General features: G+C 35.3%; 1 protein-coding gene across 1 annotated transcript; it reads right to left on the bottom strand.

Moving 5' to 3' along the window:
* Positions 1–265: 265 nt before the first annotated feature.
* On the bottom strand, positions 266–17,295 carry LOC109042488 (uncharacterized). The gene is made up of 10 exons (XM_019059256.2): positions 16,837–17,295; positions 15,534–15,645; positions 15,015–15,138; positions 13,095–13,238; positions 11,534–11,791; positions 10,115–10,219; positions 9,074–9,266; positions 7,680–8,020; positions 6,277–6,471; positions 266–5,160 (listed from the first exon to the last, which is right to left on the bottom strand). Exons 2-10 carry the CDS (start codon positions 15,618–15,620, stop codon positions 5,012–5,014), a joined length of 1,596 nt encoding a protein of 531 aa, XP_018914801.1. The 5' UTR covers positions 15,621–15,645; positions 16,837–17,295; the 3' UTR covers positions 266–5,011.
* Positions 17,296–17,396: the final 101 nt, after the last annotated feature.

Genomic DNA, 17,396 nt, shown 5'->3' with positions numbered 1-17,396 from the left:
ATGGTTCATTCATTGTCCATTACTTAAGGCATTTTCTGAAAATATCAGAGGAAAGTTATTTTTTGTATATTTTGACAGTTTCTTTGTTTGTTTTTTTTTTTTAATTTATTTAAGAATTAGTACTGGTAGGCTTCAGGCTTTGAGTTAAAAAAGTTTCAGGACTTCCAATAAATTTTATCCTATGAAACAATTTTTTGTCACCTTTTAGACGGAAATGTATCAACCTTTAGTGGTTTTTGCTTCAACGAAGAAACACAACACAACATTATCGGCCCACATTTTTATCTAATATGCGTTAAGTCTTTTATTGAAAAATATACATACAAAAATAGTTATTCCAACAGGGATAAAAATACATAATCACTTTCAAATTAAGTGAACACTCAACAATAAAAATAAATTTTTACACAGGAAAAAATAGATAAAAAAGCTATTTGGAAGAAATAAAGTGCTTGGCAATAGTGAATTAATTCCCTGAGTTTTGAAAAATGGTACCTAATAATTAGCTTTACGCTTTGCATGACAAAAAATCCATTTCATCCAAAAGTTACAAATAATTATAGGGAAGAGAGATAGGTACCTAGGTATAAAATCAAACAAAAAATGATTACTGGTTTCCAGAAGTGAAGTGATTGAGTCGTTAACTTTCTGAAAGCCTTTCTAAAATGAAATGGCAGGTGATTCTCTTTTTTTCCTACCTTTTTTCAACTTGGATATTAACGAAGAAAACAAAGATCCCTGCACACCAAGGAAACTGAAGGCTTTTGAAAAGGCAGTGAATTGGGCGATACAGAGATATTTATGATTGAACATGCTAATTGTTTTGTGTTCTCGCCCGGACCAAACCTCATGCGCAGTTAGCTCAGTCACGACATATACCTACAGGTTTAGTTGGTACAAACGCCATACCCATTCTTTCCCTCTGCATTGATTTTTCGGTGTGGCAAGGAGCTTGTCTGCTTCCTTATCTTGAAATGACAAATGTTGCATTGCGCACTATATCTTACTCTTGATCCTTCCTGATCTAGCCTTCCTGTTGCTTCTTTGACATGTGTGTTCAATCGCGAACATCTCGGCTCCTACCTTACTGAATCACCTGATTTTTTGGCTTGAGTCTGATGGTGAACTTTAACTTTAACATAACTTATTTTTCATCAAACTGATCCAAAAGCCAGTAAGCTCCCCTTGATGTGCAGGTTGAGTTGTTTCCTCGTTGCGGATTGTAATACAGTTCTGGGACTGGTACAACATTCGAAAGTCTAGCAATCTTGTAAATATATGAGAGAAGAAATCCATTCTCTGTTGTGCCTTAGCTGATCAACTTACATGTTGGGGACAACTTTGAGTATCAGATCGAAATATTCTGACCTTTTGGTAATAAATTTCATTCTAACATTGGAGTATTGATGCAAGGATTCATCTCAGTAATAGATGGAATTTTAATTCTTAAAACACTCAGGAAAAATTTGACTTATGATCTACTCATAAATGGGAGTGTAGTAGAACCCTGGTTATCTGTGGTAATTGGAACCGAAGGTACCACAGATAATCCAAACTTATAAGCCGCGGTCTGAAAAATAATACAGAACCTAAGTTTAGACTGCCTAGCAAATTGGAAAAACCAGCCGCTTGAAAAGAGAGACTGAATGACCTTTGGCTGTCAGGACTGCCATTATTCGTTTGAACATCTCTTTCATTCTTATTTTCATCCAAGAAAACAAACAACGTATCACAGCTTCAGATGACCACGGATAACTGGGGTTCTACTGTATGCGTAAACATAGGAATAATATTAAATTAAAAATTAAACAATTAGCTGCAAGCGCAAAAATTCTTAGCAATTTTTACCTTAAAAAAATATTGTGTTGAAATGGTTTGAAAAACCTATCCTCTCATTTTGCACCAATGGTAGGAGATGGAAGCAAGACTAATTTATCTTCCTTAGTGAAAACAGATGAGATGAGTGGAAACTATGTGATCTGGGGACAAAAACTACCACTACATCAGGCTGCTAGATGACCGCTATCTATGAGCGGAAATAATAATCATCATAACCTTAAAATTCATTATTAAAAAAAAAGAACAGATCACAATCCGTGACAGCACAAATTCTCACTGTTACGATACTGTTATAGTAGTAAGTTATAGTGGAAAATTATGTTTAATTTGATAAGGAGATTTTACGATATCTGTTGCTCAGTAACCTTTGGGAAGATAAACACACATGGCATTTGGGTGTTGCAGAGTACGGGAGTGCGCTTTGGAAGCAACATAGATGTATTTTTGTGCATTAAATTTATAAATATATTCATGTTCATAAAACGGGATGTGGAGAAGAGAGGTATGTATTGTACATTGATGTTTCTCTCTAATGCACTATAGCCACTAAGAAGGTTCGTTTCCATGATGGATACTTAGGATCACGATGTAGCAGATTTATCCACTGAGCACAAAATTCACACTAAGAATAATGAATAAAATCAATCGATAATGAATAGTAATCTCAGCTCCTCTATGCATATTGTTCTTACCACTGAAACAAGACCAATTTTCTCGTCTTTCTCGGTGATTAATAATTTAGAAATCAATTCTCAAACCATCACAAAGGGTATAAGGCTTGTAATACAAATTTTACATTATATCTTCTAAACTTAATAAATCCAATTTCATAACGTGTCAAAACATGAAAATAAACACGAATGACTAGTTTCGTTAGATATTAACTAGAAAAGGCTTAAATATTTCCGAGAGCTATTACCACAGGTCTGGATGGAAGGGACAATCTGAAAATACTGTTCCAGCTGGCAGGCTGAAAATTCTTTCGAACATATTATTTCCTTTTTCTAACACTTATTCAGATTTTTTTTCACGGCAAGTTCCAATCTCAGAGTTATTGTATTAAACATTAATATAAGCTTCAGAAATAACATAAAACTAGATAAGATTTTTGATAAAAAAAGTCTTCCTCTTGGTATGACTGCTTTTTCTGAAATATGAGCGTATCAGAAAAAGTAAATATTTTAGTGGTCATGAAATACACTGAGTTCATCATTAAATGTCACCAGTAGAAAAATTGGAAATCCAACCTATTTTTTTCATTCAATCGAATTGCATTCACAAAAACTGCTGATGTCTATTTCTTCAAATATGTGCTAAGAAAAATGCAAATAACTGCGCAGGCTTTTTAATTGCATGGTTAAAAAGTGTTCAAACGCTGATTATTATAGCAGAGAAATGTGGAAAAGGATCCCAAAATGTTCTCAGCTCTCCCTCTGGTTAGAATGAAGTAAATAGAAACAAGAGACACTGGCCAAAAGCAGTTTTTGCATGACTTATGAAAATCTAAGAGTTAAAAAGCTGTCTGATACCTTCCAGTTTCTTGTTGTTTAACACTTTCAAACTTCATCTTAAAAAGATTGGAACACTAGAATATTGTTGAAATAAAGTTTAAAAAATGATTCTTTTGACACCTAGGCATTTAAAAAAAGTTACAAGATAAAGTCATCAGGAATAAACCTCAAACAGCAATTTTTGCACTTTTTGTCCACAGTCGGTTCCGCAGAATTGAAAAAGCAAATTTGTAAGCTCCGACTTTATTTGAATTAAAAATTAATGAAAGTTATATGGTAGTATTTATTTCTATGGTGACTTGATTCAGTCATACAACAGTGTTGAGAGGCATACAATGAAAGATGAACATTGACAGTTAGCTCACGATTTGCAAAAATGGGGCATGACCCTCCTTCTTCCAAGAAGGGTTCAAACCCAAAAGACAAGTATTATACCTCTAGGATGTTTGAGAATATTAGAAACCAAGAATCTCAGAATTGAAAAAAAAATTGACAATTGCAAATGACAAAAAATGACATGAAGCAATTCAATTAATGACCTGAAGCATAGTTACTTGGTTGGCAAGGGGGGGGGGGGGGAATCCTACATGCAGAGCTTCTGAAGCTGCTTGTCATGTAAGACTGTCATGAAGTTATTGCTAACCCATTGTAAAAATTGCAAAAAAAAAAAAAAATCCCATTAGTGTTGTGCCGCCAAACAGTCTAACTTCAAGAAGGGAATCATGCTCTAAAGGAGAGTTTTTTCCCTCTATAGAGAGAGTGCTCTACATAGTGCAGAGTCATGACGTCACCTTGACTATGATCGTATGATCACCAGCTTGCGTCTGTTGACTAGTGCATCTAATCGCCTTTGTTCAATACAAAAACGCTAATTATACAAATAACTTTTCAAATGGTTGATAGAAAAAAAATAAATCTTAAAGCAAAACAGGCCATTTGAGAAAAGAGACCCATTATTTTTAGTTCAATTCCTGCAGTTAAAAAAAAAGAAATGTATCATTATTTCATAACTTTACAAGATTAAAATTACACTTAAAAGGACTATCAGTTCCGGTTATCTCAAATACAAATAACAGAAAGACAAATTACAGTACTGTTGCGCAAATAAGGCACATTAATAAGAAATATTTTGACCATAAGAGTCAGAAAGAAGCTTACTTAGCGGAGTACACGAAAAATACCTGTCAACTTACTAATTATAAGAGGGAATTCCTGTCAAATAATTTACACATTTTACATGCCTTCTCCTGACCAGGGTGGCTAATTATAATACAAATTCTTCTGCTATTTGTTGCCCCCTCACTGGTATTGATACATCCTCATAAAGATTGTTTGTTCTGCAATGACATGATTACATTAAAACAGCCAGTTACGTCCTCTCTCATCCTGTTTGCAACATTTTGGAATGGATCTTAGCACTCACCAAATATCATCCCTATCCTCCCAAATAGTGCAATACGTACACCAACTGTTTTATCAAAAGATATTTGAGGGGTTGTAGAGAGTCCTTGACAAGTTGAAAAAAAGAAAGGCTGTACATCTGTATACTTGTGCATAAAAAGATGCAACATAAATTCTGCTTACATCCAACAAATAAAAAAATCAATAATAAAAAAAAAATTTTAACAATTCTTCTAGATGAGAATAATGACTACATTATCTTAAGCAGTTAGACCTGTTTGTCTTGATGGTTTCCTTTTTGTTTTTTTCTTCACCAAGTATTCCACAGTCCATAGTATTATTGTAGCTAGCGTGAAACAGTTAATGGTGAGTATCCAAGCATTATTCCCGTACTTTGTGTTCACAACGCCTAAATGAAAAGGAACAAAAAATAGAGATAATACCTAGAAATAGTACCCACCACAAAATACTATGATTATAACTCATTATATTTTACAGAAAATTCAAACACGCTTGACAACATCATGAGCTGGGCTTTTGGTTACGTAAAAATAATAATGTATACTCTGAACACCATAGTTGTAAACTGTGTCATCATATCCAGCAAGAATAGACCATACGGTTAAATTATCTTAGCTCAAAAATTGCACAGGAATACAGCCTCACTAATGGAGTCCAACAAGAACCTTGTTGGACAGAAGAATGTTCTAGTTAAAACTGATGACTCTTCAATTTTAGCAGAAATTTCTCTAATTTTCATAATAGCTCAAGGACTCACATCAAGCTGTACGGACTCTAATGGTGTGAACCAAAACATCAACACACACCGGTGGCCCCCCTGCATGGAAAAATGTGTTACTACATGCCGTTGAAGTTTCACCTTAAGCACTCTTAAATTTTAGTATGAAATACACATTCTAACACAAATAGAGGTGGTGTGGTTATTTGTGGGATACTAAAAATAAATTTATATTATTTTAGCGGTTAAATGGCCTATAAGGAATTATTTCAAGGGTATATAAAAGCAAATTTACCCTAAAAATTTAAATGATCAATCATTTTGTTAAAAGAGTAGTCTCCACGTCATGAGTCATAAATCACATTGGTCTTCAGGACAAGCTTGCAAGTTTATTTTTTTGAGGTGAATGAGCGATTGGACTGCGTTAAGCAGAAAGGATCAAGCCGCATCAGCTATTGCCAACATTAACTGGACAATTCAACTTTTCACATGAAAACGTTGTATGGATTTGTGTGGAAATTTCAGTGGGTTTTTGACATTTTACACAGCTGATTCCTTAAAATTTTCAAGGGAATCCACGTACACGTTTTCTTGTAAAAATTGTAATGCCCAATTAAAATTGGCAATAGCGAATATGGCTTGATTCCTTTCTGCTAGACGCGGTCCAATTGTTGTAGCTGTTAAATAACCTTTGAGGAATTAGTTAAGGTTAATTCAAAAGATTTATTAGGTTTGACAACTGAACAGGTGGCCATCAGTGGCTTCTGACAAAATAAGAATGCTTACCAAAGATTTTTCCCATTAATCCTAAGGCAAGACCGTTTGAGAACATCTGAATACCAGTCGCAGAGGGTAATAAGTCCAGGCTGACATAATTTGGAATTATGAGAGTCATATATACAGATCGGAACCCTTTGGCTACACCTAGGGCAATTGCAACTACTACCAGCGCAGAGTATGAGCTCTTGAACAAAATAACACCTGAAAAAAATTCAAGAGGGAACAATAAGCTATTAAATTACTGACAGAATTAATACATGGAAATCTTGGAATTTATGTCCCTGACAAATTTATAAAATCTGTCATTTTGGCGATGGAGTGATCTCCAGATCATAAAATTGCATGACATTTCAGGACAATCCTGCAAGCTTTGTTCAGAGATGAAATGAGCAATAAAAACAATAATCGTCGAATAGTTATGTGGATCAAATTGAGAAGTTATTTTCTTTGATTTATACGAGCACGCACAATTTTGAAACTAATATGCCATAGAAATCATGGAGCAGGAAGGCATTGGTATGCTCAGTATTGATTATCTAAAAACACATTGGTGACATGGATTACAATTCCTTTATTTTAATTTTTCTTTACTTTTGTTCAGGACCTCCAAAATAATGTTTATATTTCCGCTTTGAGTGGAATGTAAATTATTAATCAGGTACTTAGGGCCTTGTCCACACGAGCGCGATTTGAGGAACTAATTTGATAAATTGCTCCGTTTCCCGGAACTTGTTAATTGAAACGAGGGATGCTGTCCACACGAGTTCGCCCGAACGGGAACCGGAAATTCCTGTTTTTGATGGCGGAAATTTGGAAGGTTATGCGAGGAAGCCGTAGTTTTTATAAAAGTACAACTTCAATCAAACTGTACAATTATTGCAAAATGATACATTATTTGGGCCGCAAGAGTAGCAAAAACAAATGTCAAGACATAAAGGACGTAAACAGCAAAAATGAACAAATGCACAACAAAAGAAAAATAGAAGCTCGAGTTGAGGAGATGTTCCAGGGTTTGGAGGAATAAGTTTTAGCTCGGCTATAACTTGTTTCAGGAACAAGTTCGCCGAGCTATGTTCCGCGAACCGCACTCGTGTCGACAGGGCTTAATGTAGCAGAACTGCACCTATTTTTATATGTAATTTAAGACATTCTGGCTTTTAGGTGTAAATGAAAAAAATATGGAGCTTCAAATCAATTACTTATGAGAAAATTAACTTGACATTTTTGTACATCATTCATAGATGAACCATTCCTATTTTTTTTCAACATCCAATTTGAAAGTGAGACCGTAGTTGCCGATTACAAAATAATTTTGCGACAGAAATTTCTAAGGAAGGAGTCAGAAACCGCAATTCATAAAAAGCATTCAAATAGAGAATGAGAAATAAAAAAATACTGACAAAACTCACCAGACTTGGCAAAAAGACCAAATACAAGACTGAGAGTGAAGAACAGTCGAGCATAACGTCTTGAGTACTTATTTAGAAAAGGTGTTGTAAAGCGAGAGCAAATATCTGCAATTGCAAGGACAGACATGAAAACGGCAGTTTCATCAATATTATAGCTCATCTGCTGAAGGACTGAAGGAAACATGAGAGAAAAATTCATTTCCCCGACGAATGCTAAGGACAGTCCTACGATGATACTGACATAGCCAAAATCTTTGAACAGCTGGAAGTTGAACAGGTCAATCAGCCGACGTCTGGACTTGGTTGTCTCTGATGCTTCTGCTTTTTTCTGTTGTTCATCTCTGAAAAAGCGTTCATAGCATTATACCGTTAGTAAAATTTGATTAATTTCATCACCAATGTAAAGATAGAGCAAAAATATTTTATCATGCCGTAGGATAATTTTGGCAGTTTGAAAAAACATCATATTATGCACAAAAAAAAAAGAAAAAAGAGGAAAGGAACAATAGCGGTTCTCTCCTTCTTCAATTATGTAAGTTTTTGTGATAAAAAAAGTAAGGGATGTTCCTCAAACGACTTCTAAACAAATTGTGGACACATTAAATAAAGAACGTTGTAAAGCTGTTTCAGTAAGTGTTAACATGATGGAGTCAGAGAACATTATTGTAATGAAGAATGTGTTGCACACAATATAATAAAGCCAACTAAGGCGACTCTAAGAGAGTAAAATTACAGATGAATCACCCTAAGCACAACAGTAATGCCTGAAACCAACTCCAAAATGCACGATTTGAGCAGTCTGCATCATACTTTTTCAATAACCTCGACCACAAGGAGTTACTTCTTAATCGTCAGCAATCAGATTTATCCAGTCAGAGAGTTAAGAAAACCTAATCTAACACTAAATAAACAAACAGCCTAGCAATTTGTTTTTTACGAATGATTTTGAGCATTATCAGGTGTTTGTTTTTATCTTGTATCTTTAAGTAGCAAAAAAAAAAAAAAAAAAAAAAAAAAGGGTAGCAGAACAAATCTGATTAACCGCAGCAAGGAAATTTCCTGAAGTCCCGAAAAATTTGAAAATACGTCCAACTTTGCTTCCTCTGCCTGGTTATCGCAAGGGCTAAAACTCAGAGGAATAATGGAAGTTAGAAAGTAAAACAAGTGCGTCAAATAAGATCATAAATACGGTTCAAATTCTTTCTAGACAAGTGGCCAAAATGGGACCTTTTTACAACTACCTCTTTTTTTCTTTGCTTTTACAAACAAGAACCAAATCAACACTAATTACTTCTTATAGCTACATTAAAATTGAATGGTTAAAATTTTAATGCCAGAGGGAGGAGATGTTCCCGTAATTTTGCGCGAGAAAGTAGAGAAGTTAAACCACTCACTGGTCTCTGAGCTTTTCCAAGAGTTGTTTTCCTTCCTCCGGATCTGAATCTTTTTTGTCTCCTGATCTTTGGTCCTCCTTCTTTTTACTCTTTCCGTCTTCGTTCTCATCATCTGATGAGGATGAACTACTTGCAGCACTTTTTGATTTCTTGCAAGATCCATTGCTTTCAGCATCATCTTCAGGTTTAGTATCTAAACAAGAACTATTTTCATTCAAATTAAAATTGAAGAGACAAAGACTGTTTGACAGAATAACACCCCGTTTTCAAGACCATAGGCAGAGGTTTTCAAGATCACAAACTCCCTAAATCGAATTTTGGTACGGCATTCCGTAACACATGACATGTTTTTTTTTGAACATGGAAGAAATAGTGTCTGACAGTGTTGTCATATTGAAAACTTAAAATCTTCAAGCTTATCAGCAAATGAAGGTATGAGGTTAATAAATGGAATATCGAGAAGGTCCCCTAGGCTAGGCTAGGAAGGGGAGGCTAGCGTCCCCTTCTGATTTTGATGAAATTTTGGGGGAAGGTAGTCCTTCGGTAAAAAAAAAAAAAAAGAGGTACAAGCTTTCCCACTACTTGGTCTCAGAAAAACCAAGGTGACTTTTTAAAAATCGCAAATTTTCAGCGATTGTAGAGCAGAGACTGGGTGGACTACGCCACTTGCTTGTGATCAGAACATACCTCCATGACAGTGGGTTTGAATTCCCTTTCAGAGGCAAACATCTTCAATAATGACTTTGCTTTGGGGAGAGAAATGAAAAAATAAATCGAGAGTTTCAATAAAATCAACTTTCTAAGCATTAATTTCAGATTCAATATTTCATTTTCATGCAACGGAACGGAACTTCTCTGGAACGGAAAATTCAACGTCTTACGATAAGAAGAGGAAAAAAAGAGACTATAATTAACCTTTGTACGAGCAGAGAAGAAGAAATAGAGTGGCAGTGCTGGGAATAACAGTCCAACTAATTCAAAGTATAAATTAGGTTCACTCAAGGATTTGACAATTGATTTGAAAAATTTGCTATGACTCACCCGCTCCATTTTTAAGCAATGATGTTTCTCCATTCATTTCTTTCAAAGGTATTTCTTCCTTGATAGGTGTTGTATTAGCTTTGATAATTGGAGCCTTCGAGTAGACTGAGCATAAAACAAAAGTCAGTTAAAATCAGAGCGTGTCAAAGGGTAAAAATAAAGGGAAAAAATGTCTGCAAGATGCAACCAGAATGAAGGATGTGCTTCTTATTTTCCATCGTATCTTAGTTAGGATTAAGTCTTGTATAGAAATCATTTTTCCTTGTTCTAGTAAACTTTAAGAGAGCCTTCTGCTGCAGAAGAAAAAAAATTCAACAGGATATACATCTTTTACGGGGTAAATTCATGAAGATCTACATATCTACAATAATCATGCTTTTACAAGATTCTGTACCGCATCACCTTGGAATAAAATAGAATCACTTCATGAGATAAATGTAAGAAAGAAAATGTTGTCTGATTCGTTTGGATAATTTTTCTACAGGGTGTTACAGGATTTAGCAGCAAAACTGCAACAGCCTATTTTATTTGTAAAATTAGGACTTCTATTTTGTAGAAAAAGTTTTTTCTGAAAGTTTTGCAGTCAGAGCTTCTCCCCATCCCTATTTAGGAGAATTATAGTTGTTTCCTAAATTTTGATGATAACAAAGGACCAAAGCTTGAGGAACCTTGAACCCTTGAGAAGTATGGCTGCCCATCATAATTTTCTGACTTTAACTTTTTTAGTGTATCAAAAATGTTGAAATTCCGAGTAGAATGGGGATTTTCAGGGTAAGAAAATCGATTACGCTTGAGAGCACTGTTGGTAAAGTACTTGCTGGGTTTCTACAGGGGGAGGCCGCGTCAGGTTGATGGTTCAGCGAGTGCTTCCACCTGTGGTTGGAAGAAAAATACCTAGAACTAAAGATGGCCAATGAGTCTGAAATTAGTTAACCAAAGCTCCCTTGGACAATCGGTAAAACATCTTTCACGGTTTTTGAAGTGACTGATATGAACGACCAACAAACCATTCTCAGTTGAATTTGACTAAAAGAGCTAAAATTCTATACCTATCTCAGATAAAACTTAAAGAGGGCTGTAACCTAAAGAATAAGAGAGGGTGAAAAGTAAAAGCTTTTTCTGGCACAAAATATTACGACATACAGCAAACCTTTGCAATCTTTAAAAACAAATTATGTAAAATAGTTTACACAATCTTTAAAAACAAATTATGTAAAATATTTTACACAATCTTTAAAGACAAATTATGTAAAATAGTTTACACAATCTTAAAAAACAAATTATGTAAAATAGTTTACACAACTTACTAATTAGACAAGGCAGAGGATGCATTGAAAACACTGATACGGAGTTGGTCCCGAAAAGCATGAAGTAGGAGGAACACTTTGGTATCAGGGAAAAACTATCATAATAACTTACCATTCGTTCTGCGGTGCCATTTGACAGGTTGGAGCAAGAGGGCACCAACGAAAGAGTGAAGTGAAAGAGCAGCAATTATCAAACCAGCGTACTTCGCACTGCCATAACTAGTCATTAGATACTTCACAAAGAGTGGCATTATGATGGGGCCGACGCCAGTTGCTGTCATTGCAATACCTGTCGCCATCCCTCGTCTTCTGACAAAGTATGTATTTAAAGCTAGGGTGTATGATGCCATGACCAAATTAGCACCAACAGCTGGAAAACAAGAGTCAATTGGAGAAAATTAGTGCTCATCCACATTGTTGGTTCATTAATTACAAGCGAAGTGAACAAGAAAAAAAATGATCAAGTGACAATTTAGAGGACTAAGTCTTGAAGAAACCTGACAAAGCATGTTCCCATAGAACTGAGTGCATGCAAAGACTAGAAACAAATTAAAGGAGGGAGGAAAGGGGGGACCACAAAGGTCACTTTCTACTGACTTTACTGGGTCAGTGGCACTTATTTTTTTTAATTCATTTTCTGAAAACACAGAGTGAGCAGTGTGAGCATTTTGGGATTTTTCAGATTTTTTTTTAACACTAAATGGCAAAGAAAATCCCTTTTGAAAATGCCAAAAATGGGATCCGTTTGAAATAATATTTCTGGCGAGCCCTGATGACGTAGCCAGGGCGAGGGGGGGGGGGGGACAACAATGTTTTCTGATAAGCTAAACGCAACTTCAGGCATTACTTTGCAACGTCTACTTGAGTATTGGTTTTTGATGAGATTTTACTCTTCATGAAAATGCTCCTTTCAACTTTTAATTGAACTTTTTGGTTTTTTCACCAAATTTTAAGTTAGTAAAACTATACTATAACCCTGGAAAAATTCCTTGCCACTGCCTCATTGCAGTAGAGTAGCGAATACCAGATTTTTATTGGATAACATACATTGATGTTAAAGTAATGACACTCATAGAAGATGGTGAGTAAGTAACACCAGTTACACCACTCATGTTTTCTTGTGGCTGTCTTTTGCGGGCATTAATCATCATATCCTGCATCAAGGAACATATCTTGTCTGTGCTGTCTCAGTATTTCAACATACATTTTATTTTTTCACAAGAGAAACATCGCAGAAATTTGTGTCTTAGGGTAACGAAATCGCTGGAAATTTCAGGTAAATTTGAACAACAGTTCTTCCATAGAAAAAATAAAGTCAATAAGAAATACAAAACAGCGCAATTGAGATATGTTCCTTTGTGCGGAAGACATCAAAATAGAGTTTGAAATTCTCATATTTGGAATTTCTTTCCAACTTTTTCCGTTTCTTCACTGAGGTGTGAGAATAACATAAGTTTGACAATTATTAAAAAATGTGTCTCCACAGTAAACAACTCTAATTTTTCTTTCTCATGGGAATTGTTTAAAAATAAACTTCATTTTATCCATGTTTACTGGTGGCAAGTTTTATCATATACTGACAGTTATGACATATTTTGTGAAATAGTACGAGGAACTAAAATCAGACTAACACTCTCTTACTGAATGGCAAAAGTAACAAAATAGGTACTTACAAACCAGGCAACTGTAGAAAATTAAAAACTCTACAAACGAAGTTGAGCGACTTGTCATCAGGTTTCCGATGAACATTAGAGAAGCACCCGTGATAGCTACTTTGCGATAGCTAAATGTACCTAAAATAGGCCCATTGAGTAAACCTGTAAGAAAGGATTGAAAATACACCTGTCAATCTTCCTATATACTCAGTATTTTATTTGTCTACCTACTAATATCAGACCGAAGCTTAGTTATGCAAATCTTGTGTCATCAATTTTCAAAATTTAAGAATCATTAAAAATTGTTTCCTTTCAGCACTTAATGCCTTCATAAAAAATTACTTCATTAATGGCTGATGTGATATTGACATAAATTTTGGAAAGTTTAATTATGAGGCGTACTTATTATAAGAAGAAAAAAAAAACAGGGGAAAAGGTTAAGTTTCTGAATAAATAGATAAACTTTTTAGACTGATTTGCTCATATTAAAAGTAAAATACAACAATGGCTGTCCTATAAGTACTGGGACTGGAGCTGTAAGCTCAAACCAAGTTATAGAGGGTTTTGATCCTGATTTCATTTAAGATATCCACTGATTAGCTTTTGATATAAATTAAGATCATATGAATTGATAAAAAAAATGGACCAAGTTGCGGTTATATACAGGGTGAGCGAAAAGTCCCCGACCCCCCCTCTAACTTTTGAACGAATTGAGCTAAGGAAATGAAACTTTGGGAATGCTCCTATCTCAAAGGGGACCATCTTTTGAGGGGGTCAAAATTTTGGTCCCCCCCTCAGGGGGGCCAGGGGCCCCCAACTTTTTTTTTTCAAATAGCAACCCCTATCTTGTGATACCTCATTCGAAAGAGCATAAAAAATTAAGAATTTTGGCGCAAACCGCAGATCAATATCTCAATTTTTGACCGAGTTATGATAGGTCAAAGGTCAAATTCGACCTATTTTCAAAAAATCATAACTCCGGTTCAAATTATCGTAAAGAAAAAAATAAAACGGGAAAATTTACCAAATTGTGTTCGCTTTTACGTAAAAATTGCAGAAATCACTTCTATTTAATTTTAAGGGGGGGCTCGGACCCCCAAATACGTCAATTCAAAGGTCATTCAATTTTCCTGCGAAATAAGCCAATTTCCTCTGGATTTGCCTCCACATTATCTCAGTAAGGTCAAAATCAGTTCAACATTACGTTGGCAAGTCCCCAAATTTCGGGAACAGTTAAAAAAACGAAATTTAAACGGTCAAATTTAATCACGTTAAATTTCGTTTTTTTAACTTTTCCCGAAATTTGGGGACTTGCCAACGTAATGTTGAACTGATTTTGACCTTACTGAGATAATGTGGAGGCAAATCCAGAGGAAATTGGCTTATTTCGCAGGAAAATTGAATGACCTTTGAATTGACGTATTTGGGGGTCCGAGCCCCCCCTTAAAATTAAATAGAAGTGATTTCTGCAATTTTTACGTAAAAGCGAACACAATTTGGTAAATTTTCCCGTTTTATTTTTTTCTTTACGATAATTTGAACCGGAGTTATGATTTTTTGAAAATAGGTCGAATTTGACCTTTGACCTATCATAACTCGGTCAAAAATTGAGATATTGATCTGCGGTTTGCGCCAAAATTCTTAATTTTTTATGCTCTTTCGAATGAGGTATCACAAGATAGGGGTTGCTATTTGAAAAAAAAAAGTTGGGGGGCCCCTGGCCCCCCTGAGGGGGGGACCAAAATTTTGACCCCCTCAAAAGATGGTCCCCTTTGAGATAGGAGCATTCCCAAAGTTTCATTTCCTTAGCTCAATTCGTTCAAAAGTTAGAGGGGGGGTCGGGGACTTTTCGCTCACCCTGTATGTGTGGCACATGAATAAGCTGATACCTATTAGATAATTCATACAACAAAGAAGAAAATAGATTAAAGTTCAAACCTAGAAACATTCCAAACGCAGCATTAACACTGACAACTACACTCATTTCAGATTCAAAGCCATTGTCCTTAAAAACATCGTGATAGAGAAGAGAAAATATTTGAAAACCAGGAATAATAATCATCTGAAAATAAGAGAGATAAAATTAAAATCCATTGATTGAGGCAAGAGAATACACTTCATCAAGATATGCCTCTTACAGTTACTGCAGAGGGAAAGTTACTAAAGGAACCAAGCAGCATACTCTACCTCTAAAATGCTTACAGTATTTTTTAAATTTAGGTATTAATTATTTTTTTATTTAAATTACGAACATGTCCTAATACAGTTACCTGACTACAATTTTTTCTTTTCCAGATTTTTTTTTGGTAAAGTTTAGGCACTATTTTTCAAAGTCCTTTTGGCATCATTAATGGAGACAAAATTTAACGTTATTGCAACTGAAGTATTCGGTCAATTTGAGGCACGGCTAGATATTTTTAAAGGATTTATTATGAACCTTTGACAGTTTATACTTACATTATTTACAGCATAAGCCAAGCAAACAATCCAGCCCCAGCCACCTTCAGGGGCTGCATGCTTTTCTTCTTCGTCTCTTGTGTCCATTTTAAAAGAGCTGTGTACTATCGCCCTAAAAAATAAAATGGTACACATTACAAGGGAAATAAAATACTCAGTAAACGGAGTAATGAGAAGCGTACTGAGCTAAAGTCTATTAGAATGCTGCAAAAATTAAGATAAGGACAGAAATAAATTAAAAAACATGATAGTAAACCGATGTTGAATAAAAAGGCAAATGACTGGAAAAAGGAGAAGAGAGAAGGGATCACACTAAATCTAAACAAAAAACGATTCTACAGGTAAATATGTGACAGAATCGAACAAGGGGAAAAGAGATACACAGAATGTGCTTTAGTCATGTCGGGTGCATTTATTAATTTGTAAACTGAAGTAAATTGATTTCAACTCTAAGAAACCATCAGTTGTCCTTATAAAATTGAATCGACTCTATATATGTAGAGGCATCACCGGACAAGTTGGCGTTTGTTTACTTTCGGTTCGCGAGCGCAGACGACGAATTTGGGCCTAAGCACAGACTATTATTCGCTTCTATCCACTTTAAAAACATCCATCTCATGATCATATATCATAAAAAAACTACGTATCAGTTATGATCCGCAACTTTTAAGCGGTTGTGATTTCTATGTGGCTTAAAATTCATATGTTACAAGATTTGAAAGTATTAGAAAACCTATCTAAGCTCATGTTCTTGCTTCTGCAAGAGTCCGGTGTTTCCATGTGGATAGTAGTGATGTGAAAACGCTTGCAAACCAAAAGTAAACAAATACCCACTTATCTGATGACACCTCTAATGCTTTAGAGAGCAACAAAAAAGATTCTGTGTTCATTTTCGGCATCAAAGCTAAATGCAGATTTGAGAAGACAGTTCTATCTTGATCTTGAAGTGGCCAAACTTATTTGTAATGAGGTGTAATCCGAACTATTCCGTGGCACCATCGCAATGTAGGCGTAAATAATAATACATAGTCAATGTAGATACCTTTCACTTTAACTAGGTCCAATTAAATTTTCAATGACTATAAATGAGGAGGGCATAAATAAATTTACATAAGAATTTGAAGAGTGATTAAAGGCAACGAGGTAAAAATATGAAACCTATACTTGTAAGGGATGGAAGGCTGAGTATTGCTGAAAAGTGCAAGTGCATGCTGAAGGAAAATTTCCGAAAACAGGAGTTGAAGATTAGAAAAGTTGAATGAAAAATGAAATGACATAAGCTAATTATTGCAAACATACTTACTGACAGATAAAGAGGTAATGATAAGTTGTAGGTTACAGGACATTGAACCTAACCTAAGGTTGGCACCAAGTCTGTCATGATCGGTTCACATGATAAGAAAGTTGAGACACAAAATTAAAAAGTAGCGAAGGATAACAAATTTATCCGTGACAGTCCAGAAATAGTAAAATGTATTGAATCTGTGAGGAGGAGAAATAGGGGTTGTGACAAAATCCAAAACTGAGATTAGGAACTGATCGGGAAAAGTTCGCCCTCTGATTTAACGACCACGACACCGACAGAATTCAAGCACAACTGAACCACAATTTCTATAGTATTTACGACAAACTTGAAGAAATTTCACTTTACGTAACTCTGTCCCTCACAATGAAACATAATTCGCGATAAGATCACAAAAAGTAATCTGAAAAACTTGGAATATCATTACGCGGTCCGGCGCCTCGTAACAGCACATCCGAAATCGGTATTGGCCCAAACAGGGACCAGTTCTATATATAGAACTCGTCCCTGACGCCCAAACTTGTGCCGGTCCTACGTCACTGTCACTCAAAACAAGAAAA

Source organism: Bemisia tabaci, chromosome 6 (assembly GCF_918797505.1).
Source record: "Bemisia tabaci chromosome 6, PGI_BMITA_v3".
Classification (NCBI taxonomy): Eukaryota; Metazoa; Arthropoda; class Insecta; order Hemiptera; family Aleyrodidae; genus Bemisia; species Bemisia tabaci.
Note: the sequence above shows the minus strand (reverse complement) of the source record. Positions and strands in the feature narration are given on the sequence as shown.